The sequence below is a fragment of the Chroicocephalus ridibundus genome, chromosome 12 (genome assembly GCF_963924245.1).
Source record: "Chroicocephalus ridibundus chromosome 12, bChrRid1.1, whole genome shotgun sequence".
NCBI lineage: Eukaryota > Metazoa > Chordata > Aves > Charadriiformes > Laridae > Chroicocephalus > Chroicocephalus ridibundus.
In genome coordinates, this window is record NC_086295.1 from 18,373,151 (window position 1) to 18,400,611 (window position 27,461).

Here is a 27,461-nt window from a genome sequence, read left to right on the forward strand (position 1 = left end):
TTGAGTTGGAAATTGCTGACATCTGTTAGGGCTGGGGTATAGCTAAACCCATCCTATGCAGCTTCTTATAACTGGACATAAGTTAAAAAAGGCTGGTAAGTCTCCCCAGGCAATTGTGTCTGTTACAATGTTCTGTTTCCACACGTTCAACACACTGAGAGTTCTATAACTTGCTTTAGACAACAGGCACCTAATGCTTCGTAGAAGCAGGACTCACTCCCTCAGAAGACGATGTATTTATCACAAATTACTTAAACAGCAACAACAAATCAGGGGAAAAAAAAAAGAAGAAAAAAAAAGATGCAACTTTCACACCACGCAAACAGCATACCCTGATTTTTACTTCTGTTTTTGCAATGCTTCTGCATTTCAGCTTCAAAACAGCACTCTCACTGGCCCAAATAACATCTCCTAAGTTTCATGCAGCTGAATATTCGTATTTCACATGAACATATCTCTTATTGAGCTTCAAATCACCAAGGACTCTCAGAATGACCAGCAACTTAATTAAGAGGAGGGGTAGGAAGAAGAATAAATAAAAACCTGAAGTTTACCAAGCAGTTTTACACGCTCTCAAGTTTGGAAAGGGGTCGTGTTTATGTTCCTGGAGGCTGCACGAAATAGAACACCCCTAGATGCTCACAGACAGAGCTGGAAAGAAATGGTCAGCCTTAACACTGGCAGAACAACTGAGGGATGTGAAGTTAAAATATTTACCATCTACTATGAAATTGAACGTAATTCCAGTACTCCTTAGCGTGGTAAATAATTTGGGTTTCGATATATTCCCTCCAGATCCATTTCAGCTTAGGACTTGAGTAGCTATCACCATATAAACCACCGAAAATGGTTGCTTCAGCATTTAAGACCAAAGATCCTCAGTTCATAAACACTGTACAAATTGGTGAGCATGAAAAAAAACTCACTAATGAGCCCATAAAACTCTAAAAATAAAGATATTTAACTTCTATTTCCAGTCCTCAAAGACTTCATATGAACAGCTGCAGCCAAAACATTTAAACTCCTGGATCAGTAAAGTCTGACAGTGAGAATTACCTAACTAAATAACAGACCCACATTCTGCAATTACTTTGAAGGAATATGCCTGAAAGAACATGGAGCCTAAAGCAGAGGTGGGGTTTTTTGGAGCATGTGCAGGGAAGAGCTCAGGGAACCAATATTGGTGTATGAAGTGGTTCCTCAGAAAGTGTGCGCTGAATGAGGGGAGCGTTGGGGGCAAACGTGAACATTTAGCCCTTCGTGCTCATCAGCTTCATGTGTAAAATGAAATGTTTGCCTACAATGCAAAAGGATTTCAAGCACAAAGACAAGCCGACCCAAAAACGGAGGCTTCTTGGGTTTTATCAGTACCAAAAAAGCAGAGGTGAGACAATTGTTATATTAATATAGTAGGTGCAAACACCATTACCAGAGAGATGCCCAAGGAAGGCTGAAGACCTGATACAGCCTAAAACAGAGAAGTATCAACATAAAGGGTCTACACCACAAAGTTCTGGGATATTAGAAACACTTTACAAGTATTTCACAGAAAACAAGCAATCCCTCTCTCTACGACACCAACTGTACTGACATCTGCACTCTGGAGGTGACAGTTACTGACAGAAAGCCATCTTGCCAAAACCCGTCTTCCCTGGATCACATACCAAAGAGGTTTATGAGCAATTTTTCAAGCCAGCTGAGGCCTACGACCTCCTGAACATGGACAACTGCCACGTGCCCACTTGCCCCACCTTGATGCTGCCGTCCGAGTTTACGCTGCAGAGGGCAACTTAGATCTTGCCAAGACTAATGCAGCACCTCTCATATTAAGCCCACCAGGATGGAAGAAGCGCAGACCCCTCCAGGCAGCTCACATTTGGGTCCCACCCAATGGCGAGGCCCTGCCCCAGGCACACACCATGTCTAAAGGACAACAGGCAGGGCAGATTGCAGGCAAAAATTAAAAAACGCAAGAGCCAAGCAGAAGACCCATCTGGGAGAAACACTAGCAGAAAGTTGGTATTTTGTTGAGTCAGTGTTTTGTTAAAGAATAAACAGCGGTGCATGTCAGGATCACTATTAAATAAAAAAAAAAAAAGTCTAGATTTAAGGCAGGAAGAGATCGGGCACAGAAAAAACAGGAACTCGTGTCATCCTTTCCCAGGCCGTTCAGCTATAGTGCTGCTGAGCAGAACAGAGGAGAACCACAGCTCCCCTTACCCAGGGAAGAATAATTTGTCTGATTTTATCAGCGAACTGTAGCAGAAGTTAATAGATGAATCTGACACAGGGAAGGCTGGGCCTCAAACATAAGATGCCATTTAAGCCACAGGACTCAGGTCTCACTCTCCCCAGCATTCCCTACTCACTGGCTTCAGAGACCCCAGCGCCATTCTGACTCGCAAGATCCCCCACGGACACCAGCCTTCCCAAAAAGGGAAGCAGGGCACCTGCCACAGAGAAGACGGCTGCCTGAACAGCCCACGCTGTAATATCCGAATGTTAACAAGAGCCATAAGAAAGCAAAAACATCAGTCAATTTTGTATGTTTGGGCTATTATTCTGCTTTCAAGCTTCATTACTCAGACATCAGTACTACTTTGCTTCTCACTATCACTCTCATCTTTAAAAACAGAGAAAATTATGTTCCGGGCAGGTCATCTGAGAATTTAAGGAGTTTTCACATCCCTCACTTGTGCCAAAAACCACCTAATGAACCCCACCACAAAACAGTGCGTTTCCCTGACCCAGACTGAGAATCATTTTTACTCAACAGTTTATTCAATATTTGCACTTCTTCCTCAACCCAGTTCCTTGTGCAACTGGATTGAGCACACAACCAGGAAGGAATCTCCTGAAGCGGATGGTCCCCTCCACCGGGGACGCCAGCCTTGCTGCGCTTTTGTTGCTGTTCACCACTTTCCCAAAGAAATCTGACCGACTGCCCGCAGACCCTGAAGACCAAATGTGACGAAAAATAAGCGAAGGAAAGCAGGCTCATGGCAAAGCCCAAGAGGCCTGCAGACAGGAACACAGGCACCACCAGATTATCTGTAAGAAAGGCAAACAGCCACAAAAACTTTCCACCCCTCAGGAGCCGCAGGAGACGGCAGGCAGGAGGGAGCTCACCCACCACCGGTGACACCGCACACTCGTTTTGGGGACCCGAAACGCGGCTCCAAACCGGCGCCCGGGGCCGGGGAGAGGGCACAGGCCGAGGAGGAGCCCAGGGCCGGGACGAGGGGCTCCCCCGAGGCCCACTCCCGCCCGCCCTGCGGCGGCTCCACGGCACCGGCCGGGCCCCCGGCAGCCGCCCGAGGCGACGGCGGGAACCCCCGGGGCCCGGCGGGCCGCCCGCCCGCTCCGGCCCGGCCCCGCCGCGCCCGCCCGCTCCGGCCCCACGGCGGGCAGCGCAGAGGTCAGCGCGGCAGAGGCTGCCGGGCGGCGCCCCGCCGCCACAGGCCCCGCCGGCGGCAGGAGCGGAGCGAAGCGGGCCGGGCGCGGGCGGCGCCGCCGCGGGAGGGCCCGAGCCACCTTACCTGCGCCGAAGGGCCCGGCGGGCATGTCGGGGCAGGGCCAGCCGCTCTGCCCTCAGGCCGCCGGCTCCATGGTGCCCGCGGCGGCCGAGGCGACACAGGGGAGACGCCACTCCGCGCTGCCCCGCTCGACTCGGCCCCGCGCCCCGCCGCCGCTTCCGGCAGCGCCACAAAGCGCACGGCGGGCGGCCGGGTCCCGCGGCGCCCTGCGCATGCGCGCGGCCGCGCCGCAGCTCAGCTCCCCAGCAGCGGCTCGGCCCCCACCACCGGCCGCGCCGAATAAGTCGCGGGGGAAGGCTGTGCGCCTGCGCCGGGCCGCCCACCGCCGCGCGCTTATCCTTAAAGGGGCCGCGCACGGCTCGTCTCCCGCGTCCAGCCTCGCCTACAGCTGAGGGCCCGGTGCCCCGGGCAGCGCCGTCCTCAGCCCCGGGGAGGCCTGGCCTGGGTTTGGGGCAGGGCCCGGGAGGCCACACTGTCACCCCTCGTGGGGTTGTCCATCCGCCCGGGGCGGTCGGAGCTGCTGCCGGACGGGATGGGCCTCGTCCAGCCCGAGCGCAGGGGGACAGGTAGCGGGCGGCGGGTCCCCCGCCATGGCTGCCGCTGCCGGGGGGCCGCGGGTCTCGCCGCGCTGGTGCCCGGGCTGGCCCTCGGGCACCGGCTCCGTCTCCCCTTTCTGCGGGCCGGGGCCACGGCGCTCCCTACCTCTCCCGCGCCGTTCCATCCTGCCCCGTGCCGTGGTGTCCGTTGGAGTGCTCTGGGGGCTCTGGCGGCGCTGATGCACCGCGCTACGAGTTCCCTGTGCTCAAACAGAGAAGGCAGCGCGGGGCACACTGTCCGGAGCATCGCCCGTGCCCCGCGGCCAGGCACGGCTTCGCGAGAGGTGGCAACCGAGAGGGTGTGGGAGGGCAGGAGGTCCTGCGAGCCCCTGGCCGTTCTGGGTCAGTTGTCCCCCTGCAGCAGCTGCGTATCTGGCACAGGGGCACATCGCGGTCACCTCGTCTGCAACGTTCTTGGATCTCTGCAAACGGCTCCGGCGGGCGCGTTGCTGGGAAGGTCAGCCCTGTCTCACAGATCCCGTACCTGCTGCTTCGCAGGAGCCAGGCCTCCAGGCCCCTCCTGTAGCATTCAGCTTCACCGCTCCTTCTTCAGCCCAGCAGGAAAATGTCAGCCCAAACAAGCAGCAGCCTGCCAAGAGATTTTTAACCCCTTCTATGGCCATCCATTGAAGGAACACCATGTGTCACTGGGCAAATTGTTCCCCTATCCTGCAGCAAGACCTCTGTCCTACACACGGGAGGCTGCTGACAGCAAGGGGTGAGAGTTTTACAGTAAAGATTTGCTCAGTGCTTTTACTGTAAATCGGTTCTGCCTGTTGGTTACGCCCCTGAGGGGAGAAGGAGGCCCTTGCAGGACATAAGCTTTCATCCTACTGTGAACCTCTGGTGCCTAATAAAAAACAAGTGCTGTGGAGAGGCGTTAGTGAGGCTGCTGGGGCAGTAGGTGCAGCAGGGACTGAGAAGGCTGAGTGGAAGGGGAGTCGGGTGCAGGAGCAGAGGCTCAGAGAGCGAACAACCGCACTTGCGGAGACACAATGCAACTGAAACTGTGCAGAGCTGCCTCACAGAACCCCTCAAGCCGCAGTCGGCTTGCTGAGCCCACCTTCCTCTCAGTCCCTGGCCTGCTAGACCAGAGATGCAGACACTCCTTCCAGTCTCCCACGTTAAGCTTGACAGCAGCAGAGGAAGGGAACTCGGAGTTTACCTGCAGCAGCCAGTGGTGAGCCGCCTTTCTGCTCTGTTCCTTTGAGCTCACTGCCTGTGGTTTTCAAAACCACTGAGAATGTCCTCAGGGCTGCCTGGGCCTCCCCAGTTCCCTGCGGTTTACCCTGCTTGGATTCTTGGTGTCTTATCACAGGGTTCATGCACCTTACTGTTGTCGCGTTAGCTGTGTCTGTGTGTAAAAAAAGTTAAGATCACTGTATTTTCCTTCCCAACCCACGCAGGGTTCCCTCCCCAAAGCCAGGTCACAGCGGGACTGCTCCTGGAGCAGGCTGGAAGATCCCCATCCCCATCCCCTGCACTGATCCTGATGGGAGACAGCTGGGCATCGAGGGGCCAGTGACCCAAGCGAGTGCTGACCCCAAGGGGCGCAGGCCTGGCGGGGCTGTGGATGCCACGGAGGGAGCTTGGTCTTCAGGCTACACACACCCCCTGGCTGCAGGATGGTCTTCGCCAGCTAATTGCACCAGAGAAGCCTGGAGGCAGCGCCCACTTGGCACCTGGCCATGATGCCATCGGCCTGTCCTTGTTTTTATCTTGAAGTGAAGCAGCATGTTTTCATTAAACAGCCTTTTGCTCAACTGCAGAAATGATGAATGGAGTTGTTTACTTCAAAGAACACCCTATAAAAACCCTACAGACCACAGTGGCAAGGGCATAAAGCTGTCTCTGATATCCTCTTTTTCCTTCTCGTGGTCCCTCCCATAGAGGGTATTTAATCGATTCCCCACAGAGCCAGAGTACATTTCTTACAGGGCCGTACTGATCACCTGCAGTGGGGCAGCGAGCACAAGCCCGGGACGGAGGGCAGAGGATGACCGTCATTCAGGCTATAGGGTGGTGGGCTCCATCGTGGCAGTTACATGACCTGCTATATATATATATATACACAAACCTATCTCTGCATACGCAAAGCTGTACAAATATATTATACAGATATAGATGCACTTTTATGTATTTTTTCATTTGAAGAACACAATTGTATACAAAAGTGTATCCATGAAAAGATTGTTTAATAAGAGGTGAACTTAATAATTAAAGTTTCAATGCAAACAGAAATAAAATGAAACAAGAAGAAAAGGCAAGCTCAGGGACCTCAGTTTGCAGGTTTGCTGGGTGGTCCTGACCCCGTGGGGTGCAGAGACCCCCCACACAGCTGGGGCTCGGGGCCAGGCCTGTGGGCTCAGCGAGAGGCACCCAACCAACCCCACCCGTGCGAAGGAGAGACCGAGCCTGTGGCTGGCCAGGAGGCTCTCCCACACGTGGCTCCGACCCAGATGGGTCACCAGCCGCTGTCACTGGGGCAGCCTTTGGTGTGTGTGCTCTGCAAAACACAGGCATGCCGCCCACAGAAATGGGAAGCCAGAACTAAATGCCAAATTCCCGGGAACGCGTGTGTGGGATCCTGGGAAAAGACTATGTCCTGGAAGAAAAGAGGGCTGGGCCGGGGGGATTAGAAACAGAAAACTGGGGTCGGTGTCAGGTGGGGTTCCCTCTGCCCACAGCTGTCAGTTGGGCTTAGAACCGTTTGTAATCACCATTTTGCAGTACCAGCTTGGGCTAGCTGTGTTTTCTTATCCTTTGGCCAATGAGGATTTTACGGTGTGCTTTCGAAACACAAGCCTGGCTCACCAGGTAGCAGACAGCAACGCTCAGCAAACAGTCGTCATCCAGGTTTGGAACCACAGCTCGCAAAGAAAGGACAACATCAGAGAAAGGCCAGTGGCATTTAAAGAACAAAAATAAAAGGCTTGTTTTAAATGTAAGGCCTTTTTGCATGTTAGAGAATGTCATCCATCCACTAATTGGGCTATTAACTCTGGTCTACTAGTCAGGTTCTCTGAGAAGCCCTGTTGTGGTTTACGTCTCATGCAAGCAGTAACTGGGACGAGATTACTTAAACTCAGCTGAGAAGGGGAAGTAAAAATGCAGTTTTCAACCTGAAAGGCTCCTTTCAAAATTCACGGCTCATTTTCAAATCTCATCCAAGTCAGTTTGGTCTGGAGTCACTGGTTTCTCCCTGCCCGGTGACTTGGTACCGAGAGCTGCAGGCACCTCGTCTCAGCCCCCTCGTGCGTCTCCCAGCAGCGCAACCGGGGCACCCCGGGGTGCCATCACCCATTGCCCTTGCGAAGCAGGCGCTGAGCTCCGCCGCCAGGGAGCAGCCGCTCAGCCAGGAGGAGGGGATGGGGCTCAGCCCTGGCCTTGCCGCCCCCCAGCAGGGGTTCTGCTCAGTCTCCTGGGACCCAGACGGACCCCTGGCCTCACTTGTTGGGGACCTCCAGCCTCTCTGCTTTGCCAGTGAAGCACTTTCCCCTCTGTAAAATCATCATGACTCATCATTATTTTACCATATTTTTTCCATATTTCTATCAATTACATTCTTTGGTATAGCTTCCATACATTTCCCTGATAGAGACATTAAATTCAATGGACTGTAGCTCCCCAAATCCCTTTTAAAAAGTGGAATCGCATTTACTCTGTCCCATTCCTCTCATATCAAGGGCATTTCGTTTCATGGTTACATAAACAGGTAGATGACTAATTTCTTGTTTAGTCTACAACACAGGAGTGAGTATGATCTATTGCAAGCAATTTCTTCTTATGAGCAATTTGTCTTAAGATTTCTTCTACTTACTTCAGTTTGAAACAGATTTTCTGGCTGACTCATTCCCCATAAAGAAAAATCTCAGCCAGGGAATCGCCTGAAGCTGTTCTGTAGTAAACAGCAATGCAAAGCCTTTAGCTGGCTTCTTGAAAACCTTTCACATTTTTTCTCGGCGTGAACACCCATGCATTTGGATAGTGAACGGACAGGGCCTCACGGAGAAGTTTATCATCACACCAGTGTCCAGCTGCTCCTCCCAGGGTCTGCCTCTCCCCCTGCCCGCTGCTGGCACCCAGCTAGGGAGAAGGCCTGGGAGCACCATCCCACCCTGTGTGCCCTAGCACCATCCCACCCTGCTTTCTAGCAGCTGCTGCCACAACCGTCTGCTTCAGAGTCAGCTCCGAACCCTGTGAGGAACAGGACTGCTTCTGCCCAGCTTGATTAGACACTAGATTTGCCATGCAGGAGTCGTGTAGACAAGCAAGTGTTGTGCTGTGACAGAGCAGCGCAATGATATCTGAGACACAAGAGCTCATATATAAGCTAGAGCTCTACTTTATAAGCATTTCATCGGTTCCTTACTACATTGCACCATGCATTTTCTTATAAGCTGTCTTCTACCATTCATGTTTTAATTCACTAATTATTTTACACACAGTGAGCATATTTCCAGTCCAAAGGTCCAGCCCAAACTACTCAGTCTCCAGGACCATGCACCCAGTTAATTCTATATTCATATTACATCAGTTCACTATATATCATACTTATAATGTATATAAGTAATATATCATCAATATATATAATATATAACATACCTGTAATTATAACCAACAATTTATGTACATATACATATATATGTATATCTTCAATCTGGATATTTTGGCTATTTCCTCAGCCTGCTCTTCTGCATCGAGACGATACCCCAGGTGTCTTGTGAAGATTTTCTTCCATCCTTCATTGTAACCCTGGTGGTTTTGTCCCACTTAAGAGCTTTCGCAGAGAAAAATGTGAAAAAATGCTGTCCATCAGTTACATTCTCGCGTTTCCCATTACGTCTACTGCACACCTCTAATACATCGCTACCCTTCCAGGCATGCTTAGCATTCATTGCTTTAGTTTCCATTAATACTTACCAGGAAGTGAACACAGAGAAAGTAAATACTAAACAAGCAAACATTTACTGAAGAAAACACATGGTTTTGTAAAAGAAAAAGGAATTTGATGAGATCTGTTTTTGAGGCTGGAAGATACAGAGCCACCCCTATTTGCGCGCAAAGAGCCAGCACTCCCAGCTGCTGTGCCCAGTGCAGGGCACAGCTTGGGCAGGAACAAGGGGTCGTGCTGAACATGAGCAGAAGAGTCTTCCACATGCAGCGGAGCTGCTGAGCAGGTCTGAGGTCCTTTCACAGCTGGTCTGTGCCCCTCAACCCTAAACCATCCAGCCTACACAAGGCAGCTTTCTGCCTTGAGGAAACAGAGCAGCCAACCCCAGCATTGCCCTTTTTTGCCCAGTCAGCAGCACTGCCCCACACAGACTTCTCGGTAAATGGTCAATACAATGGATGTGCAGTCATGATGTGGGAAGTGTTTTTCAACGTGCCAATGAAATAAGAGTGCTGCTTTCAACTCAACATTTTCAACAACAGTGCAACTTTCGTGGAAGCCCCAGAAAGACCGAAGTGAATCACTGCCTGTGATACAAAGAAACGAGGTTTGTGGAAGAGCAGCTTTGCAACCCTGCCGTCAGAGCACTGCCTTATAGTGCTCTGTAACAGGGAAGGAGCAGCCTCTGCAGGAGTTCTCTGAGTGGCTGGTTTGAGCCAAGTGTTGCTTTAGATGCCAGCGCTCCATGCAGTGAGCCTCCTGGACTCGAGCACTCTACTGCTTTGGAAACACATGCCCTTACATCAGGTCCTCTTGCACAACTTACTTTAGGGGCTTGCCGTTCCCCATGTATCTCCGGCCTCACAGCGTAGCACCCTTCTTCATTCCCCGTCTGTGACAATGAGCAATCGTGGCTTCTGTAGCCTGGGCAGATGCTTGAGAAGTGCAGCCAGAGGAGGGTTCCGTCCCGGCGAGGCAGAGCTGTTCCTGCAGGAGAGCAGGCGCCAGCCGCAGGGTCCAGACAGCTTTGCTCTCTGTATACAACTGGAAAGGCCTGGGAAATCACACTGGCCCAGTAGATTTGAATGAACCCAACGAGACACGTGCACGTACAGATGGCATAGTTATGTTTGTAGCCCACTGCTGCCCTGACTACTGTAACAGAGGACAGAGGTGACTGCTAAGGGCTCTCCGCCGGCTGTTACTTCATCCCTGCTGTCCCTTCCTGGTGTTCGGTGGAAACAAGCCATCCACCACCCGGCGCAGCCCCCAACCCTTCAAACGAGTCTCCTATGGGAAAAATAATGGAATAGGCTCCCTTTACCTTGCACTGCAGCTGCGTATGATGCGTGCTTATTTCTGTGCTGTCACAAAAGCTGTCAGAGGGAGGAATGTTAGATTCTGAACTACTTGCAGAATCAGACCGCTCACAGCAGCCTTCTGGCTCAATTAGATGCTTTGATGGGGAGTCTGTTTTGTCAGAGCTGGTATCTCTGGCAGACATCCTCTCCTTGGAGAGAACTGAATGCAAATACGAAGAGAAGATGCTCCAACATATCTGACTGCAACAAAAAAAAATAACGGTATTTGGGAAAATCTGACCTGGATTACGCAGAAGAGAGGTTGACAGAGACAGACTGAATTCTAGCTGTTATTTTCTAAATACAACTTTCCTCTGAATGCAAGCACTCCAAGTGTTTAGCTGCAGTAAATGTGCACATTGCACAAGTGATGGATGAGGGCTTACGACAGTTTTATCACTTTGTAGTGAACAATTCATTTTTCTATAAAGCTTGAAAAACAACCAATTGAATTAAAATACAATACCATTTCCAGACTATTTTAGCATTTTGAACTACAGTCCTGGATGGGTAGAGTAGCTGTTTCATTGTTACTGATCTCCTAGATCGACTTGTGCAAGCTGTGGATTTTGGCAAGAAAGAACATTCAGCCAAAGCTTTGTGAAGAAGGATTTAGGCTGACATGGGAAAGTCTGCAGTTATACCCACGTTCTCCTGGTGCGCAGTCAGCTGGCCCACCCAGGGCCCATTTGAGAGCTGCCTCAGCAGCCCCACCCCCCTTGGCGCCTTAGCCCAGGGCCACACTGTGCCGGGGCACAGGGCACCCGTGCTGACGTGCGACTGAATAGCTGCAAAAGCATCGAGGAGCCCCAGCCCTGTCTGCCTTCGCAGCCAGCCAGCCCTCTGCTTCCCAGCCCTCACTTATGCCCACAACATGGTTATTATTACATTGGATCCTCAACACAACAGCATACAGTTCTGTAAGTCATTTCCAGCAGTTCTTTCCTTTACTGTCTTCTCTGACCCGGCAAAAACCGGGTTCACTCCAGCACTAGGAGCCCGAGAGACAACCAACATATTCCACCTCGCTACCAACACCTGGGAAGCATCATGTGGCTAACAAGGCCAAAGAGATGGACTTGCCTTCCTGCTTACAGGGGTTATTTACCTAAAATGCCTCCCTGTGAGTCCCTCACCGGGTCTCGGTGGTGGGAGGTCAGACTGCAGCTACTTGCAACTGTGTGAGTAGAGGTTTCCCCATAAGGCAGCTTCTTCTGATATTCCCTCAAAGCGGGGGACCGCTGGCAAATGGGAAGGCCAGGGCCTGATGTTAAGCTAGCTGGACTGGGTGGGAGAAACTACTGACAAATTGCTAGGATAACAGGTAAGTAGGAAAAGTTGGTAAAGGTGCTGAGGGGGGTGGCAGGGTTTCATAGGCAGCTCAGGGGAGTGATGTGAGGAAGGGCTGAGGCTCAGAGATAAGGAGAGAGGAGCACTGGGCACTCAGCGATGCTGTCTGTGTAGGGCTGGGACGACCCCAGTGGCAGTATGGTCCAGTGCTGCTCTTTCTTTTCTACTGGGAACACACTTGGGAATGGTTAACCTACAAACCGTCTCTTTGCCTCCCCTCCTTCATTGCTCTTCAGTAACAGCTTTTAATTAAGAACTGAGTTAGAACGGTATGTAGGACCACTGGGTGGCACCAGAAACCAGAATACGTTAAGTATGGGCAATAGCTCGTTTATAAATGTTTGGGGTAGGCCCCTACCAAGGGTAAGGTGAGAGGCGCTGGGGATGCCACACTGTTGTGGGAACCAAGTATTCCCACTTGGAGATGGTCCTGAAGAGGGAAAAAAGGCAGGAGGCACACACGCTCCTGAGGGGCGCAGCTGGGAACGCCAGGCATGGCACAGAGCTTGCTGTGCCTTGGGGATGGCGACCCTCATGGAAGGGTATGGCCCTGCAGTCGGGCAGCGGGTACGGGGACAGAGGGACAACCGCGACCTCGGGGAGGGCTCCCCCAGCATTCACACTTGCACATTGCCACAACGTCCAGTGGGGGAAGGAAGAAGCAAACTTGTTTGCCCCACCAAGAATTTAGTCTTGCCTCTGGAGAAAAAAAAAACAAAAAATAACAAAACCCAACCCAAACCCAGCACAGGAGGTGTTCCAGGCTTTGGAGCAGCTCCGAGGCCTGCTCCGGGCGCGATCCCTTCACTCACAATTCGCCCGTCTCTGGCCCTGCTCACCCCGAGCCCCGGCTCTCTCAGGCGGCTGCTGCCCCGGCCTCGCTCGCCACTGGGGCGTGCGGGCAAGTGGGTGTTGGGGCTCTGGCGGCCTGGCAGCGCGCCGAGCCGGCTGGGGAGGCTTCTCCCGCTCTGCGCTTCCAAGGGACCGCTGTGAGGGCGAGGGGGACCGAGGCGGAGCGGACGGGCGAGTGGAGGACGGCCGTGAGCAGACGCGGCCGTAACGGGAGGAGGCCGCCGCCTCCCGCCCGAGCGGGGCGGCTGTAGCGCGGCAGAGGCCCGGCCCTCCGCCGGGCGGCGGTGCCAGAAGAACTACCCCCAAGATGGCGCCCGCCGCCGGCTCGCCGCCCAGCCGCCATCTCCCCTGTAGTTCTGTCCCCGCGCAGGGCCCCCGCGCATGTGCGGCCGCCGCGGCGCAGCGCGCAGGCGCAGAGTGCCCCGCATGCCGCGGCGGCCGGAGCTGCTGAGGTACCTGCCGTACAGGTGAGCCCCGCGCCGCCCGCGGGCCCGGCGGCGCCTCCGGACACCCCGGGGCCGGCCCCGCGCGTCCCCCACCGTTCCCGCTCGCCGGCGCCGAGGCGCTCGGCTGCCCCTCGGCAGCAGGTGCCGCACGGCGGCTCCGCGGGAGTCGCGGCGGGCGGGCCGGGGTCAGCGGCTTACGGCGGGCGCGCCCGCGGGCACCGCCTGTCCCGCCGGGGCCCACGCCCTGCGGCTGCTGCAGCCGTTCCCCGGCCCCAGGGCGCCGGCGACGAGCGGCCGAGCCGCGGCGGTGACCTGAGCGGGGGCGGGGGGCTCCCGGGCGCGTCCCGGTCCCGCGGAGGCGGCCGCAGCCCGCTGGGCCCGGGTGGTCGCTGCCGCCGGGAGGCCGCCGCTGAGCGGGGACTCCGCGCCTCGCCTCGCCTCTGCCGCTATGAGACAGCGGAGGGTAGAACCGCTCCCTCCCGGAGCCGGGCTTAGGAAATAATCCCTCGTCATACCGGGCTTCGTTGGGGAAAAAGAGAAACGCCTGGAAACTGCCCCGGTTTTATTGCGGAGGTGACTTTTTTCACCTAAATAACGGGCTGGAGTGCTCTGGGCTTTCTGCTTGCTCTCCTCTGTAGCTCTTGTTTCTGGTATTCAGATCTCAAAATTCTCAGCTGTGTTATTTACTTTGGACAACGAAAACAGGGTGTTTTTCATTAATTCGGTGCAGTCTTGTCAGCATGTGAAAGGGAAAGGAATAGCTTACAGACGTTCTTGGTTGACTTGCATCACCACTTTTTGGTCAGTGTCTGTTTCTTTTTTTTTATATTTAATGTAAGTCATGGGGAGTAATTCAAAACACTGTAGCAAAGCCAGTGCTTCTGCTATCTTATAAATCATCATTACTTAGTCTGGTGCAGAAGATGCGGTGTTACAAAACAAATGAGGCTGTGGAGCGCTGTCAGTGGCTTCCCCGCGGTGCTGGGAGTGCTGTCGGCTGGCTCGGTGTCAACGCCGTGGCGTGTTGCGTTGCCGGTTGAGAGCTTGGTGTCTTATCCGTTTTTTGATTCCTCTCAAGTCCAAGGAGTCTGGAACTGGTGCGTCGTGATACAGCGTGGTCACAGCGCGTGAATCACAGTCAAAGTTTGCAGCAGAACTGGGGCAACTTGGTCACGTGCGTGTTTGCTCAGGAGAATAGGAAAGGTCCGGTAAGTGTCGGGGTTGTATCTGGGAAACCAGAAGAGTTTTTGTGCTTGAATACTGAGGTGATGGGAAGATGGGGCTTACAGGCGGAGAAGAATCCACCTCTGCTTCCTGTGTCAGGCACGCTCGTGAGTCTCCCGCGTTCAGATAGGAGGACTTGGGGGCTCATTACTTTAGCTTCTGCCTTTCCTTTTCTGTAGAAACAAGAGGACAACAGTCTTTCAAATCCTGGAGCCTGTCAAACCGTGTTTTAGCACTGCTGTATCAGTCTATGGTGAAAAGTAAAAAGGTAAAGTCTAAGGGCTGAGTTTAAAACTGGTGTGGAGCTTTTCTAGCACAATAATTTACTTAGACTACGGGAGCAGAGCTTACCAAACGTGCGTGTCTCGCTGGGGTGGGGGTAGGCTCCTGAAGAAGCAAGGCAATCACTAGGGTTCGTTTGCATTAGTGGCCATTGCACTGGGATTGTGGAGAGGGCTCAAGACTGGCAGTGACTGTTCCAATTTCATTTATTGGTTTGGGATTTTGAAAGTTAGCTTGTGTGGCGCGCACGAAGCACTGAAACTGGCTGTCTTGAGGGCAGAAACTTAATGTGGGCCATACTTGGCGTGTATTGAGATGTTTGCAAAATTAAAATTAAACAGCTCCTGGAAGCAGCATTATTGGAGGCTGTAATTATATTCCTAGCTACTCATTTTCTATCTAAGGTTAAAAATTAATTGAAATGAACAAACCTGTTTAATTTGCATTTTCCTGACTTCAGATCACCTTCAGAAATCTTCCAGTACTTCTGCTTGCAGCTCATGTTTCGCATTAGTCATACATGACAGGATCTTTAGTTTTTTTCATTGTAAAGTGTGTAGTGTAAAATGTGTGTAGTGGTACATTTAGATTTCAGAGGCTTTATTACATACCAATATATATTTTGGTTCCTTAAAAATATACTAGGAAATTTTCTTAAAGATGCTTTAAGGACGCTTTTTGCAAGCATTCGTTTGCTGAATGCTCAAGGTAAACGTTATAGCAAAGAAGTAATATATAGGTATGGTATTTTAAGTAAGAAGCTCTTAAAAATTATGGTCATAATATAGTCTTAAGCACAAAAATAAAAAAAATAATTAGGAGAAAGCAAATCAGCTTTAAAAACTTGTTTTGATTCATTTTTCATGTGGAAACAGAATAGGGATTTTAATTTTTAATTATTTAATTGCCATTCTCACAAATAATAGCTCAGCTGGATTGCTGCCACCGTTGCTTCCTGGAAAAAGGTAAAGCCAAACACTTGGTGAGTTCTATTTCTGTAGGCAGTGCTGATACCACAGCCCTCCGTTATCAGGGTTTATCTTGTGCTCATCATCTGTCTACTGTGTCTTGGATATAAGTAAATACCCCCCTGCTGCTTACAGCTCTTAAGCCTCCTGTTGGACAATTCCACAGTATTGGTTAAGTCTATTTGTGTCCGTAACTATTACAACCTGGTTTAATTGTTGATAGTTAAAGGGGAACAGAGGACCGTTTTGCTACTGTTTCTCTGTGTAATGGTCTCATTTTGAGATGAATGTGGCTTGGGAGGAATAATAAAATTCTCTATTGCTTTTCCTCAGGAATTCTCAGCATTCTGGCTAAATCGTGTCAGTTGTTAAGGAAGGCAATTGTAATTTGGTCCTGACGTGGCAAAGGCTGGGTGACTGTGCCTTCTACTGTGCAAATCAGAGTTGATGAGAGCCTTTAATAATCTCGCTTTGTCTTCGGTTCTGTTCTCGTAAATTCTGAATTGTAGATGAGACTCACTGGACTGTTAATAATGTATTATTATTGATCATTCACCTTTTTCTATCTGGTCATATCCCCTTGGCTTCTGTGACTGATGTAACACCATTTAATGTAGTAATCAAATTGACGCTGTGGGAAGCACAGGAAGGAATAGCTTCGTTTTCGTTTGGCTATCGTCCTTACCAGACTTGGATGCGTTTCTGTATTTACAACAGGTTTCAGTTTGCCAAAGGGGTGTTCCTTACTTTACATAGTATAAATACAGTAGGGGTTATAAATACAATGTTTAATTTTAAAGTAACCTTTACTATTCAGTCGCGTATAAAACAGACTCTCTTCATAATTACCAGATGGATTAAAAATGTGAAACTGCCCCTTTTTTTTTTCCTCACGAGAGCTGGAATTGTGGCTTCTCTCTGTGTGTTCGAATAGAGGATATGGGCAATCTTCTGCTTCCTTTTCGTGTGCATTTTGGTGATGAAGCTGAAGCTGGGTGTTACATCTTAAACTGATCTAATGACTCGTTAGCAGGCAAAAGGCCTGGTCTTGTCCTTGTTCAGTCTTCTGCTACCTCCAGCATTTGGTGGATGTTTCCCTGAACCAGTTCAGTTTGCTAAATAAGCAGGGCACTAATGCAGCCCCTCTGCGTCCCCATCTCCCCAGAAGATCGGCTTTTGCCAGGTAAGCAAGTGGAGTGAGTTCAAAGAAGGGCTGAGGGGTACGAGAGTCGCAATTGATTTTTGCGGTGTAAGAACAGTCGTAGAATCAGGTGGAACCATTTGGTCTGCGGTTCTTTCCTGCCAGTGACCAAAAAGAAGGGCAGGACAAATTATATAAACCTTTGTCTGATAGCCCTCTTGGCTCTCGTCAGCTCTAGGATGTCAAGAGGTAGATGTTGTTCGCATTTGTTTGGTTAATGGTTAATGTATTTTTCTTCCGTGAACTTGCCTGTGCCCCCAGTTCACTGAAATGTGTAGCACTGGCACATCCCAGGGGAGGCCTCCCAGAGCACAAAATGATGTTGTAGGTGCTAACTACCTCTGCTTGTTTTCTTTTGAACTTGACAGCTGCTAGCTTCATTTCACATCTCTTAGCTTTTGTACTGTTTGGAAACAGTGAACAACTGATCTCTATTTACCTTCTCCATGCGACTGATGATTTTATAGGCTTCTGTCATATGTCACTGCAGTAATCTCTGTTTCCAGGCAGAAGAACCCTAGCCTAATTGATTATTTCTCATTATTCAGCTTTTCAGACCTTGTTTCCTTTTAAAAAAATGTTTTCCCTTTCCATTATGTCCCCTTGAAATGAAGGAACGGGCGCTACATCCAGGATTTAAGCTGCAGGCACTCTACAGCTTTATATGGTGGTCTAATTACTAATCATTTCCTAACGTTAGGTTTATTTTTTTTATATGTTGAGTGGCTGTGAGCTGATGCTTTTATCAGTCTGTCAGGACTCCAGCAAGACTTTCTGAATGTTAATGATCAGTTTGGAGCACATCGCTCTAGGATCATTTTTGGACTGACACTTTATTTGTTCTGAATTTCATCTGTTATTTTATTTCCTGATTATTCAGTCTGGTATGGTTTTTCTGCAGCTCTGCAGTCAGCCCTTTTCTTTACTATCAGAATAGCTTACATCCTCAGGAGCCTTTCAGTTTGCTCCCTGCCCCCTTTTCCATGTTGTTTATGAATACAGCGTATAGCAGAGCGCTTCAGAACGCTCCTGGCAGTCTCCCTCCCTGGGAAAATTGAGCGTTTGTGCCTACCCTTTGTCGTCTGTTTTCAGCTAGTTATTAGTCCAGGCGAGGGCTTTCCCATTTATCCTTTAGCTGCAGAGCTGCCGAAGTTCAGTGGCAATCTGCGTGTTATCTTGTGTTGCCGTTTGATCACTGCTATAAACGCACGCCTGTGAACGGCCCTGCTAAAGGAGAGGCTCTGCCCATCCTCACAGCCCTCTCTGGTGTTCCCCTTCCAGCACTCCTCTGCTGTGCCGGGGATCCGGTCTGGAAACGGATCTGGCTGGAAATGAACCCAACAAATTCTAAATTAATGTTGATTTGGTGTTGCTGTACTGATAGTATACAAATGTGTGGATTTAATCCCAATCAGCTCAGTTGGATGAGTGTATATTTCTGTGCTTGCTGCTGATGGAAGTGGTGACCTTACAGGCTCAACCGTAGTCTAGACTGAAGGCAGCGTAAGTGCGCAGACTTGCACTTTTTATTTCAGATTGGCACGAATTCGATGCTGTAGTTAGATTAGCATGACTTGGTGTATGAATCGCACCTAGGTACTAATTCGATCGATTTTGTGACTGCTGCTTGGACGTTCTCACTGTGCTCAGGCAGAAAAACAATCTGACCGTAAGGTTGATATCTGGAATTTCTTAAATAAAGACAATGAACAAGGAGGGATTTCTAGTGCATTTCTGTAAATTAATAGGGATCTACTATTACTTTTTATTCTAAAGATGGACTTTATTCTCATTTATTAGGAACAATTGCGTCATAAATATTTCAAAAACATGTAACTGGAAATTCACAAATTTTGCTACCGATGCCCTTGTAGTGTTTTGTAAATGCTAGAATTATTTGGGATTTGTGGACGTTTAAGTTGCCTAAATACAAATGATACAGGTCTTTAATGAAATTTTTGTTAACTGAATAGCCTTTTCGAGTACGTCCTTGAAAATTGATATCCAGCTTCACCAGTTCTGTTGTCATACATAACAGTTTTCTGCTGGGAGCTTTTTTGGGTTGTCTTTGTGTGGAGAACTGAAGTTAGATGCTTCTGTTCCTAACAGTTTCTTTTGGCTGTGGTAGATCTGAAATGTATTGCTTAGCCAATAAGGTCTGTTTTTTCCAGTTTGTGTAGGCGTTTCTACCTTTGCATAGACAAAAAGACAGACTTGATTTGTGTAAATACACAGTTGGATTAGTGTATTTCCTTCCAGAAAAGGAGGGCTTGTATGTGGTTTTGTGCTTTGTTTTCCAGATGGTAGAAGATGGGAGCTTGGGGAGTGGTTTAAGTTTGCTTTTCTGTGCAGCCAGTTCAGGTGCTGCATGGTTTGTCACTGCTGTAGCTGGAGAATTGATGTAACCGTGTTGGGACTGGCAAGCAAGCACACACTTATCAGTTGATAAAGAGGTGTTTTTAACCGTTGTATAGGGTTCTACCTTTGCTGTTTTGCTCATGTAGTTCATTCTGATGTGGTTTTCATCAAAGAAATGGTCCTCGTTACAAATTCAACTTCTTTTTTCCTTCAGCTTGGATGGAAAGCTTACCACATTTGTTACTTTTGGGCCTCAGGAAAGCCAGGGAAGACTTTTTTTCTTGTTTTAGAATGCAATTGAGGGTTATCCAGTGTCTGACAGAGAGAAAGGCTCAGGGGTTGGTGAAAATCTGCGCATGGATTAGCTCAGCCACAAAACAAAATTATACTTTTCTGACATTTTTAAGAGACATTTCATAGTGTTTGGTATCACACTCATTCGTACTGCTACGTCATATAATGAATTATTATGACTGAGGAGTCAGCGTAGAGTAATCTGGGACTGTCGGCTGCAATTTTTCAGTTCATCATCATGAAGATTTCCACACAAATGTCTAAATTGCAAAAAGGGCTGGAATTTTCCAGCAGAGTGAATACAAAGAGGAGGTTGTAGCTTTGTTTGTACAAAAGAGTTAATGAAGAAGGTCAGGTGGTCTCTGCCTCCAAGAAAAAGTTAAAGCCATTTTGGTTTTTGGAGAGGTGTCATTTTTATTTATTTTTTTTCCTTGCCAGCATATTAAAAAACAAAAAAAGTGAGGCCTCTATCTCCGGGGAGGAATGCAGGAATACGACCTGCCTGCTGTAGTGACTCGGTTGTACCCCAGCCTGGGAACTTTGCAGTATGTGGGGTCTTGCTGTAAGAGAGTGAAGGTTTAAAAAATTCTTTTGACCACACTTAGCAGAACCACTGCACCAGCATCTTACCTTTTGGACACTTAATTCGTGCATCTGTAACTGGTTTTACATGGTCTTGGAGCTCATGGCTGTTCTGGTCCTGGACTCGGTCACGGGGCTGACCGCGTGAAGCAGGAACTGATGCAAGTTGATTGTGATTCCAGGGGATCACACAGTTTTTCTAAACTTCTACGAAAATGGCACAAACAACATACAGCTTTAGTCCTGCTGCCAGTCAAGCTTCAGAAAACACCCAGTGCTCGTGTGATGTCACTTGCCCACAAAAGCGATCTCTATGATCTCATCAGCAGCATTCCAAACCTTAGAAAGTATAAACCATCGGCATTTCTCCTGGGTTATTTATGTGAAACTGGTGAGTGTGATGCTTGCAGTTGGAGAATGCTCCTTAAAAAAGGAGCTAATGGGGCTCAGAGCCAGGTTGAGTTTGTTGTCCTCTAGCTCAGGTTATTCGTTGTATTTGAATATATGCTTGTCTGGATGTATTGCGCGTGGTAAGAGGATATGTGTCCGGACTGCTTTGTGCGAGTAATTGCTGACTGATTTTTCTGTGGACGTGCTCTAGCGGAGGGAGTAGTCTCAGATGTGTGATTCTTGCTCAAAGGTGTTACTTGCCTTAAGAGTGATTGACTTGCCTGCAGCACTCCCTGTCGCTCACCCAGTCTGTGTTCCCGATTTCCACCCCAAACCTGCAAGGAAGTCAGTGACCTTTGCTGATGAGATTTTCTTGGGGAGTGTCCTGGTGGTTCTGAACGTCTGCAGTGGCGTGCTGAAAAGCACAGGTGGTGGAAGTGTGGGGATAAGAAACACCATATGCTCCCCCCCCAATTCTTCGTTTCTGAAATAACTATATTTTGGGTGGTGAATGGAAGATTTTTTTTTTTTAATTATTTTTTTAAAATAAACATGACCTGACCGGACATGGGTGCACATAGCCTTTCTGGACACCCTCTGGCCTGAGACAGTCATACCAAGACAACGATGGAGATGACTTCCAGCCTTCTTACCAAATGCTTTTTGCTGTTTTGTTTTGTTGTTGTTTTCTTTTTTTGTTTCCCGATCATGCATATTGAATATGAATTGATACATTTTGTGTGAGGTGTACTCCCATGTTGTCTTCATGAATTCTTTGCAAATGCATGGGAATGTTGGCAGTGATTCCCCAATTTTGGATAGCCTGACGGTTGCTGTTACAGAGGATTATTAACTACATAATAGATCCCGTGTGCGTGTATTTCAGCAGTCCTTTGAAATCTGGGAAGCCAGAGCTTCAGTGCCAGGGCTGTCGTGTGTTTACTACAGAAGCTTCACTGGTATAATGAGACCATCAAGCCCTTCTGATAGTGATTCAGCTGACGCTGTGAGAAACGTCTTTTATTGTTATGCCTGGTAGTAATTGCCTAAATGAAGTGTTTTCAAGGGTAATTCTAGGCCACTATAATTATATGTATGCTGCCACTCTCACCAGTATAAAAATGTCTTTAAAACAATTTGCAGAGCTCACCAGTTGGTTACTCGGGGGGGGGGGCCTGTGCCTGTTCCGCATGAACGCGTTCCATTTTTAGCAGTGTTTTTAGGTGTTAGAAAGCGATATTTCCTCACTGATCACAGTTTTCTTGGCAGCGCAGTGATACCTAAAGACTTAGAAATCTGTCATCCTGCTTTTTTTTTTTTTTTTTTTTTAATTAACGGTGATATACCAAAGGGAGCAGAGTTCCTGCAGGACACTTAAACCATGCCGGTGAAGAGCGGGTGGGTGTCTGTGACGCTGTGGGGTGCAGCTGGAGACGCCTTTGGAAGGGACAGTGAGCTGCGCGCTCCAGAGGCTCGCGGCCGAGCTGCAAACAGCGTCCTCAGCTCGGCTGCCGGGCAGTGCTGTTCTGCCGCGCTTCCAGCAGGAATGGTGTGCGCAGTGATGCTGCGGCACGGAGGCCGAGCTGCTCTTCTCATCTCTCCTGAGAAGCTGTTTTGGTCTGGAAAAAAAACCCAACCTTAATCTTTTTCCTTGTTTAAAACATGGTATTGAGGTTGCAAAGCTGACAGCCTTCAAGTGTCAGCTTTCAAAATTGTGTTGCACAGGATTTCTCAAGCAGATGAAGGGGGCATTTGCTGAGCATTAGATATTTTTGGGTTTTTTGTCAGTAATACAGGGATAGTGGAGGTTTTTCCTTTGGCCCTTTCACAGGATAACTGCTTTTTCCCCTCCTTGACTTCAATTCTTTCATTCTTCTTTAATAAGGACAGCAATTTCTTAACAATGAAAGCAATAAAACAGCCAGAGAAGCTTGTGCTCTCTTTAAAAAAAAAAAGAAAAAAAAAAAGAAGAGGGAAATTAAGAAATAGAGTATAGTTCATTGTGTGCTGTAGTAACCTTTGAATAAATTCATAGTAGAATTTGAATATGAATTTAAGACTTTACATAAAGGAAGGAGAAATACTGTCAGTACTTCATTGTCATAAAATAAGAACTTTTCAGGCAGAAATGTTACTCAGCCTTTTATGGAGGTCTCCAAAATATAAAGCTCTGTACTTTCTCTGATTGGTAGGTAGTAGTTGTTGGGGAAAAAGATTGAAATGGCTTGAAACACACGCACCAGAAAGCTTAATTCGTGACCTAAGCATTAATTGCCTGAACTGAGAGGTGTTGTAATGCCGGTATCTTGCTTTTCTGTAGTTTGCTTTCTTTGATGTGCTGTATTAATGTTTTCTCAGATCTCTAGCCTTCAAATGTCGTTCTGGGCTGTGGATTGATTGTAAACATGGCACTTAGGCTGCTATTTTTATCATGTCTCCACGTTAAAATGAACTGCTTATGTAGAAGCCATTATCAGTCACCTTGTTGGCCTAAAAATTATTTAAGCTAATACAGTCTTAATACTGTCAAAGCTTTCAATAAGGCAAGGCTCACAGAGTTTAAATCCTGATCTTGAAACATTTCCTTTAGTGAAGTCTCAAGTATTTTTGCCTTATCGTAAATCACTAGACTCAAATTTTCTTTTGCACTTTTTAAGCGAACCCCAGGTCTTCCCAGCAGCAATGACTCCAAATTGCTTTTCGTAGTCTGGGGCCCTAAGCTTTCAAGGCTGGCGCTCGCCTTTCTGTAAATCAAGGGACTTGTTCTGCACTCTTGGCTGCTGCATCCCTCCAGCACGGTTCCAGCATCCCTGTGAATAAAGGCGAAAGCCAGGGCGTGGGGAGCGAAGGTGCTGTGCTCCCGGGGGCTGGCTGGGAGCTCTGCTGCCTCCGAGCTGCTGAGCACAGTTGCAACGGGAGGGGGGATCTCTCCTTCTCTCATCCGGCCAAACAGACAAGGACTGCAGTGATTTCTGTGCAGCAATTAGAAACTTCCACCCTTTTTTTGCTGGCATACCTGTATACTCATCATTTTTAAGGGATGAGCAGTCACATCTCAAAAATGACAGCTGCTGCCTCTTCATCTGAGCACTTGCATTAGCACAATTTGGTGATGGCCATCACCACTGGCCTAGTAAGGAGCTTGGTTGAGCAATGCTGTGCTGTCTTTCTCTCTCGTGCAGTGGCTAGATGAAGAGCATTGAATTTTATTACGGGTGATTGGGTAATAAAAAGTAGAAAACAGCTTTCAATCTGTCTGCAGGGCGGTGGTGGTGAGGGGAGAGTCCCTGTTTTACTCCAGACTGGCCACAGAGTCATTGCAGGGGAGTTGGCCTCTCTCCCTGTTCCTCCCCCGATTACAGCTTAATTTGAAGGAAAACCAGAACATTTAAACTCTACCTGAGTTAAATATCTAACAGGAGCATATCAGGTGCCAGCGTATTGGGCTGCAACGGAAAGTGTTGGTCCCTTCATTAAACGGAAAGTTATTCAGTGCTGACTTAAAAGATTTTTTAGAGAAATGGCACCACTCAATCCCAGCATTTGTAGCTTGGTGAGGGAATTACGTAGAGAAATTTCTTGTCCTGTGCTAGGCAGGAAGGCCAGACGGATGAATGAAGCTGATCTCTTCTGACTTTACTACGTTGAATAATATTGACATAAGAAGCATTACCTGAAGGGTCCAAGAAAACCAAGAGTACAGCCTAAAAACAGATTAGGATGAACTACTGAAACTAAGTCAGATCAATACGTCGTTTTGAGAAGAAATGAACGGCTGAGACTGTAATGATTCCCACCCCGTCCTTCTTTTGATTGAAGCTCTGGAACAAGTAGAGGGCTATAGGACTTCTCCAACGCCGTAGTGGACGGACGCTTTTCTCTTTGCAGCTACGAGGTACTAACGTAGTGTAGGTCACACACAAATGCAGAACATGTACATAAGGACTAATTACAAAAAAAAAAAACTTGAGGTCACCTTGAGGTCAAGACAGAAGAATATCAGCAGCTTAGATTTAAAATGATGTAATAAAAATTGTTTTTAACAAAATTCCCAGTTCTGGGAGTGGTGCGGGCAGCAGGGCATTATGCAGAAGGTTCCCTGCACATTTGTGAAGGTATGTGGCAGTGTTAAGGCAAATTTTTAAAGAGAAACTCTGATATTATATCAATCTCCCTGAGGAAGCATGAAAAATGGTCCTACAGAGCAGTAACATCTTTGACATAATCTACACTGGAGCGCATTATCAGCATAATCATTCTGGCAAGTTCTTTGAGTATGAGAGAGCTAGAAAAGAGAGAGAAAGGTGACAACAGAGAGCAAAGACGTGGAATGAGAAGAAAGAGGATGAGACATTAAACGGTTTAGGACTTTGCACCTTGGAAAGGAGCCACTTGGGGGACAAAAGGCAGTCATAAAGCTTTATGAAAGCATGACTGGCACAGAAGGCGAGTAAAGAATATCCGGCATTCCTGAGAGCGTGAGGGCTGTTGGGACATCCAGTAAAAATTTACCTGTACGTCAGACAGAAGGAAGATTTATTTTATACGGTGTTTTTACAATATTAGCCATTGTCATAGAACGATGCGGAGGCCAAAAGCACAAAGAGGTCAAAGTTAGAAAAATAAATGGAAGAGAGGTGACAATGTAGGTTTGTTGATTAAAAAATAAATTATTTATGACAGTAAGTAGAAGAGTTAACTGATGAAATGTGGAAAAATCCTATGGCACCGAGTGATAAAATAGCGTTTTAAATTCAGTGCAGTGAAGTAATGCAATGGAGAACAGCCCCCACTGAATATATACAGTGACGAGCTCTGAATTCTTTCCAGTCGTAGATGAAACTTGGAGGTTATAATTGGCAGTTCTCACAAAATATTATCTCAGCGTTTGGAAAAACAAATTGAAGGTTAGATGCTTGTGGAAAAATAATAGTGATCAAACTAGGAGATGTACTGCTGTGTAAACCCGTAGTGCACCTGTGCTGTGAATGCTGCGTGAGCACCAGTCTCATCGCTCCTAAAGACCCGGTGAAACTGGGAGAGATCTTGAAAAGGTTGACAAGAATGATGAAAGGCGTGAAATGAGTTCCTTGTGAAGAATGATAACTAGATCAAAACTCTTCAGGCTCAGAAAGATATCTTTGAAGAGGGTATGATGGATGCATATAAAGTCTTAGCTGCGTGGAGCGTATATGAACCCATTATTCACCGTCTCTTCTGATAAAAGGACTAAGACCACCCAATGAAAGTAGCGGGTGGCAGGCTCAAAACAAAGTGAGATATTTATAAAGTGGAAGCAGGACCTCCTCCTTTCTCTTTGGTGTTGAGGTTTTAATCTGTTGGAACAATTCCTTGGATTTAGGCTGATTTACTCTGCAGTTAACACTTCATCAGACTGCTGTTCACAGGGCTTTGAAAGCTTAGCTCTAGAGCTCTGCTCCTAAGAGCAATCCTTTCCAGTGTTGGAGTAGGGATCTGGAGCCTGGCAGGCTGAAACAGGCCCCCTCGTCATTCCTCACTGGGCAAAATCAGGGCCACTGCTCAACAAAGTGTTTTGGTGGAAATACCCGCTGAAGTCAAATACAGTTTGTACAGATCACAACACACAGCCTAGCCTTGTGCCTGGTATTTTGGGGTTGTTACTGGAGCACTGAAACTTCTGTGACAGCGAGAGCTGACGTATCCTCTTGGACTGACAGTGAGTTGGAACGGTGGCGTGTTCTTACAGTTGGGGTAAGTAGTTCCAGCTTCAGCTACTACAGAAAAAATACAAGAATAAAACATGAACCAGTACCAGTAGTGTTGTTTTGGGATTGCTCCATAGGATTTAGAAAAGGGCAGGCTGAAAGGAGAAGGTTTTGGATTCATGGAAACTGGACGCGGTTCCAATGTGCAAGTGCTATTTATTTGTGGCTTATTACCTGTAGTTTATTGTGTTCGCATATTCATTGACAAAATTAATTTCTTGCCATTTTAGCCTGATTCAGAGCATCTGGCTAAACATTTCTTAACTGTAAGGAGAGATATTGCTTACTTAAACTCATAGAATGCTCAGGTGAATTGCGCTTTGAGTTGTATTTCAGTTTAACAACTGCTTCTGACCTGGAGAAGGGCTTCTGCTCCCAAAAGCTTGTCGTTATATCCAGCTAGTTAAATAAAAGATATTACATCAATCTGTGAATCTTTGAGATATATGGAAGTTGAAAGAGTGGGGAGAGGAGTGGTGGGGTCTGTTGGTGCCCTCCGCCGTAGCCGCTGCCAGCTGTGCCGAGCTGCAGGGCAGCACGCGGCCTCGGGACCCCGCTCCCCGGGAGAGGCTGGTGTCTGCCTGGGGACACCTCGCTTCTGAGCAGGGTATGGCCGTGCCCGAGACCGAATCGAGCTCTTGAGACGGTGAGGGAATATTTTGCGGTAAGGTGGGTCATTATCATTTTACTTTTAAAGTATTACGTGTGATCCAGATTAATTGGATTACTGGAGTTTAACGGATAACGACTTGTGTTCTGCTCTGTGGGTGGGTGCTTGTAGACCTCTGCAGCAGGCAGCTAAAACTCATTAGCTTAAATTGCTGTGGAGGAGGCTCAAAAGAGAATCTACGCTTTGATTTCATGATGGCGGCTTAAACTAAGATGATATTCTTTACAATTGGGTTTCGCACCTGTTAGTACCACAGTTCACCTGACTAATACTGTCTTATGGTATGACTACTTTTCTTCAGAACGTTTTAAATTTCTTTTGAGGGTTTCTTTAGAATTCATGACTGTAACGTTGCAGTACTGGCCATAGGGTAGGTACATACATCTGCCATTTTCCAAAAGGATAAGGCAATGAAATTGGAGAGGGAGGAGAAAAAAGGAATATTTGAGTGAACTAATTAGGGCGCTCATTTTCTTTCTGAGATGATTGCTTCAGCAGTGCCTTTAAACTAAATTCCAGTTAAAGGCTAATATGGGAGAAATGAGCATGTGATGTTACAGGAAGGAAATACTAAAACGGGGTAAAAATATTTGATAATTTCTCTCCAGGTGAGTGTCGGCAAGCTAGCCTGTCTTTAGAGAAGGTATTATCAACAGGCTTTTGTAGGGTCGGGGCTGGTATTCTAACGCGTGCCGTTTGCTGAGGGCCTT

At 48.1% G+C, this 27,461-nt stretch overlaps 3 protein-coding genes across 10 annotated transcripts in view; 2 read left to right on the top strand and 1 right to left on the bottom strand.

The window, feature by feature from the left end:
* Positions 1–3,746, bottom strand: part of RALGAPB (Ral GTPase activating protein non-catalytic subunit beta) — a 68,614-nt gene extending 64,868 nt beyond the window's left edge. For 3 of the 4 annotated variants that reach the window (XM_063349775.1, XM_063349773.1, XM_063349772.1), the window contains exon 1: positions 3,540–3,746. The gene's annotated coding sequence lies outside the window, so the exon portion shown is untranslated. The remainder of the gene's footprint in view (positions 1–3,539) is intronic. The other variant, XM_063349774.1, reaches the window with a different exon arrangement.
* A 207-nt stretch (positions 3,747–3,953) lies between these two features.
* Positions 3,954–5,859, top strand: LOC134522533 (uncharacterized). Its single transcript, XM_063350284.1, has 2 exons — positions 3,954–4,850; positions 5,539–5,859. Exons 1-2 carry the CDS (start codon positions 4,069–4,071, stop codon positions 5,822–5,824), a joined length of 1,068 nt encoding a protein of 355 aa, XP_063206354.1. The 5' UTR covers positions 3,954–4,068; the 3' UTR covers positions 5,825–5,859.
* Positions 5,860–12,919: 7,060 nt separating this feature from the next.
* The window catches only part of NDRG3 (NDRG family member 3), a 62,849-nt gene continuing 48,307 nt past the window's right edge, over positions 12,920–27,461 (top strand). For 3 of the 5 annotated variants that reach the window (XM_063349776.1, XM_063349780.1, XM_063349779.1), the window contains exon 1: positions 12,920–13,056. The gene's annotated coding sequence lies outside the window, so the exon portion shown is untranslated. Of the gene's footprint in view, positions 13,057–14,065; positions 14,244–14,438; positions 14,528–27,461 lie in introns of those variants that run through there. The other 2 variants (XM_063349777.1, XM_063349781.1) reach the window with 2 other exon arrangements.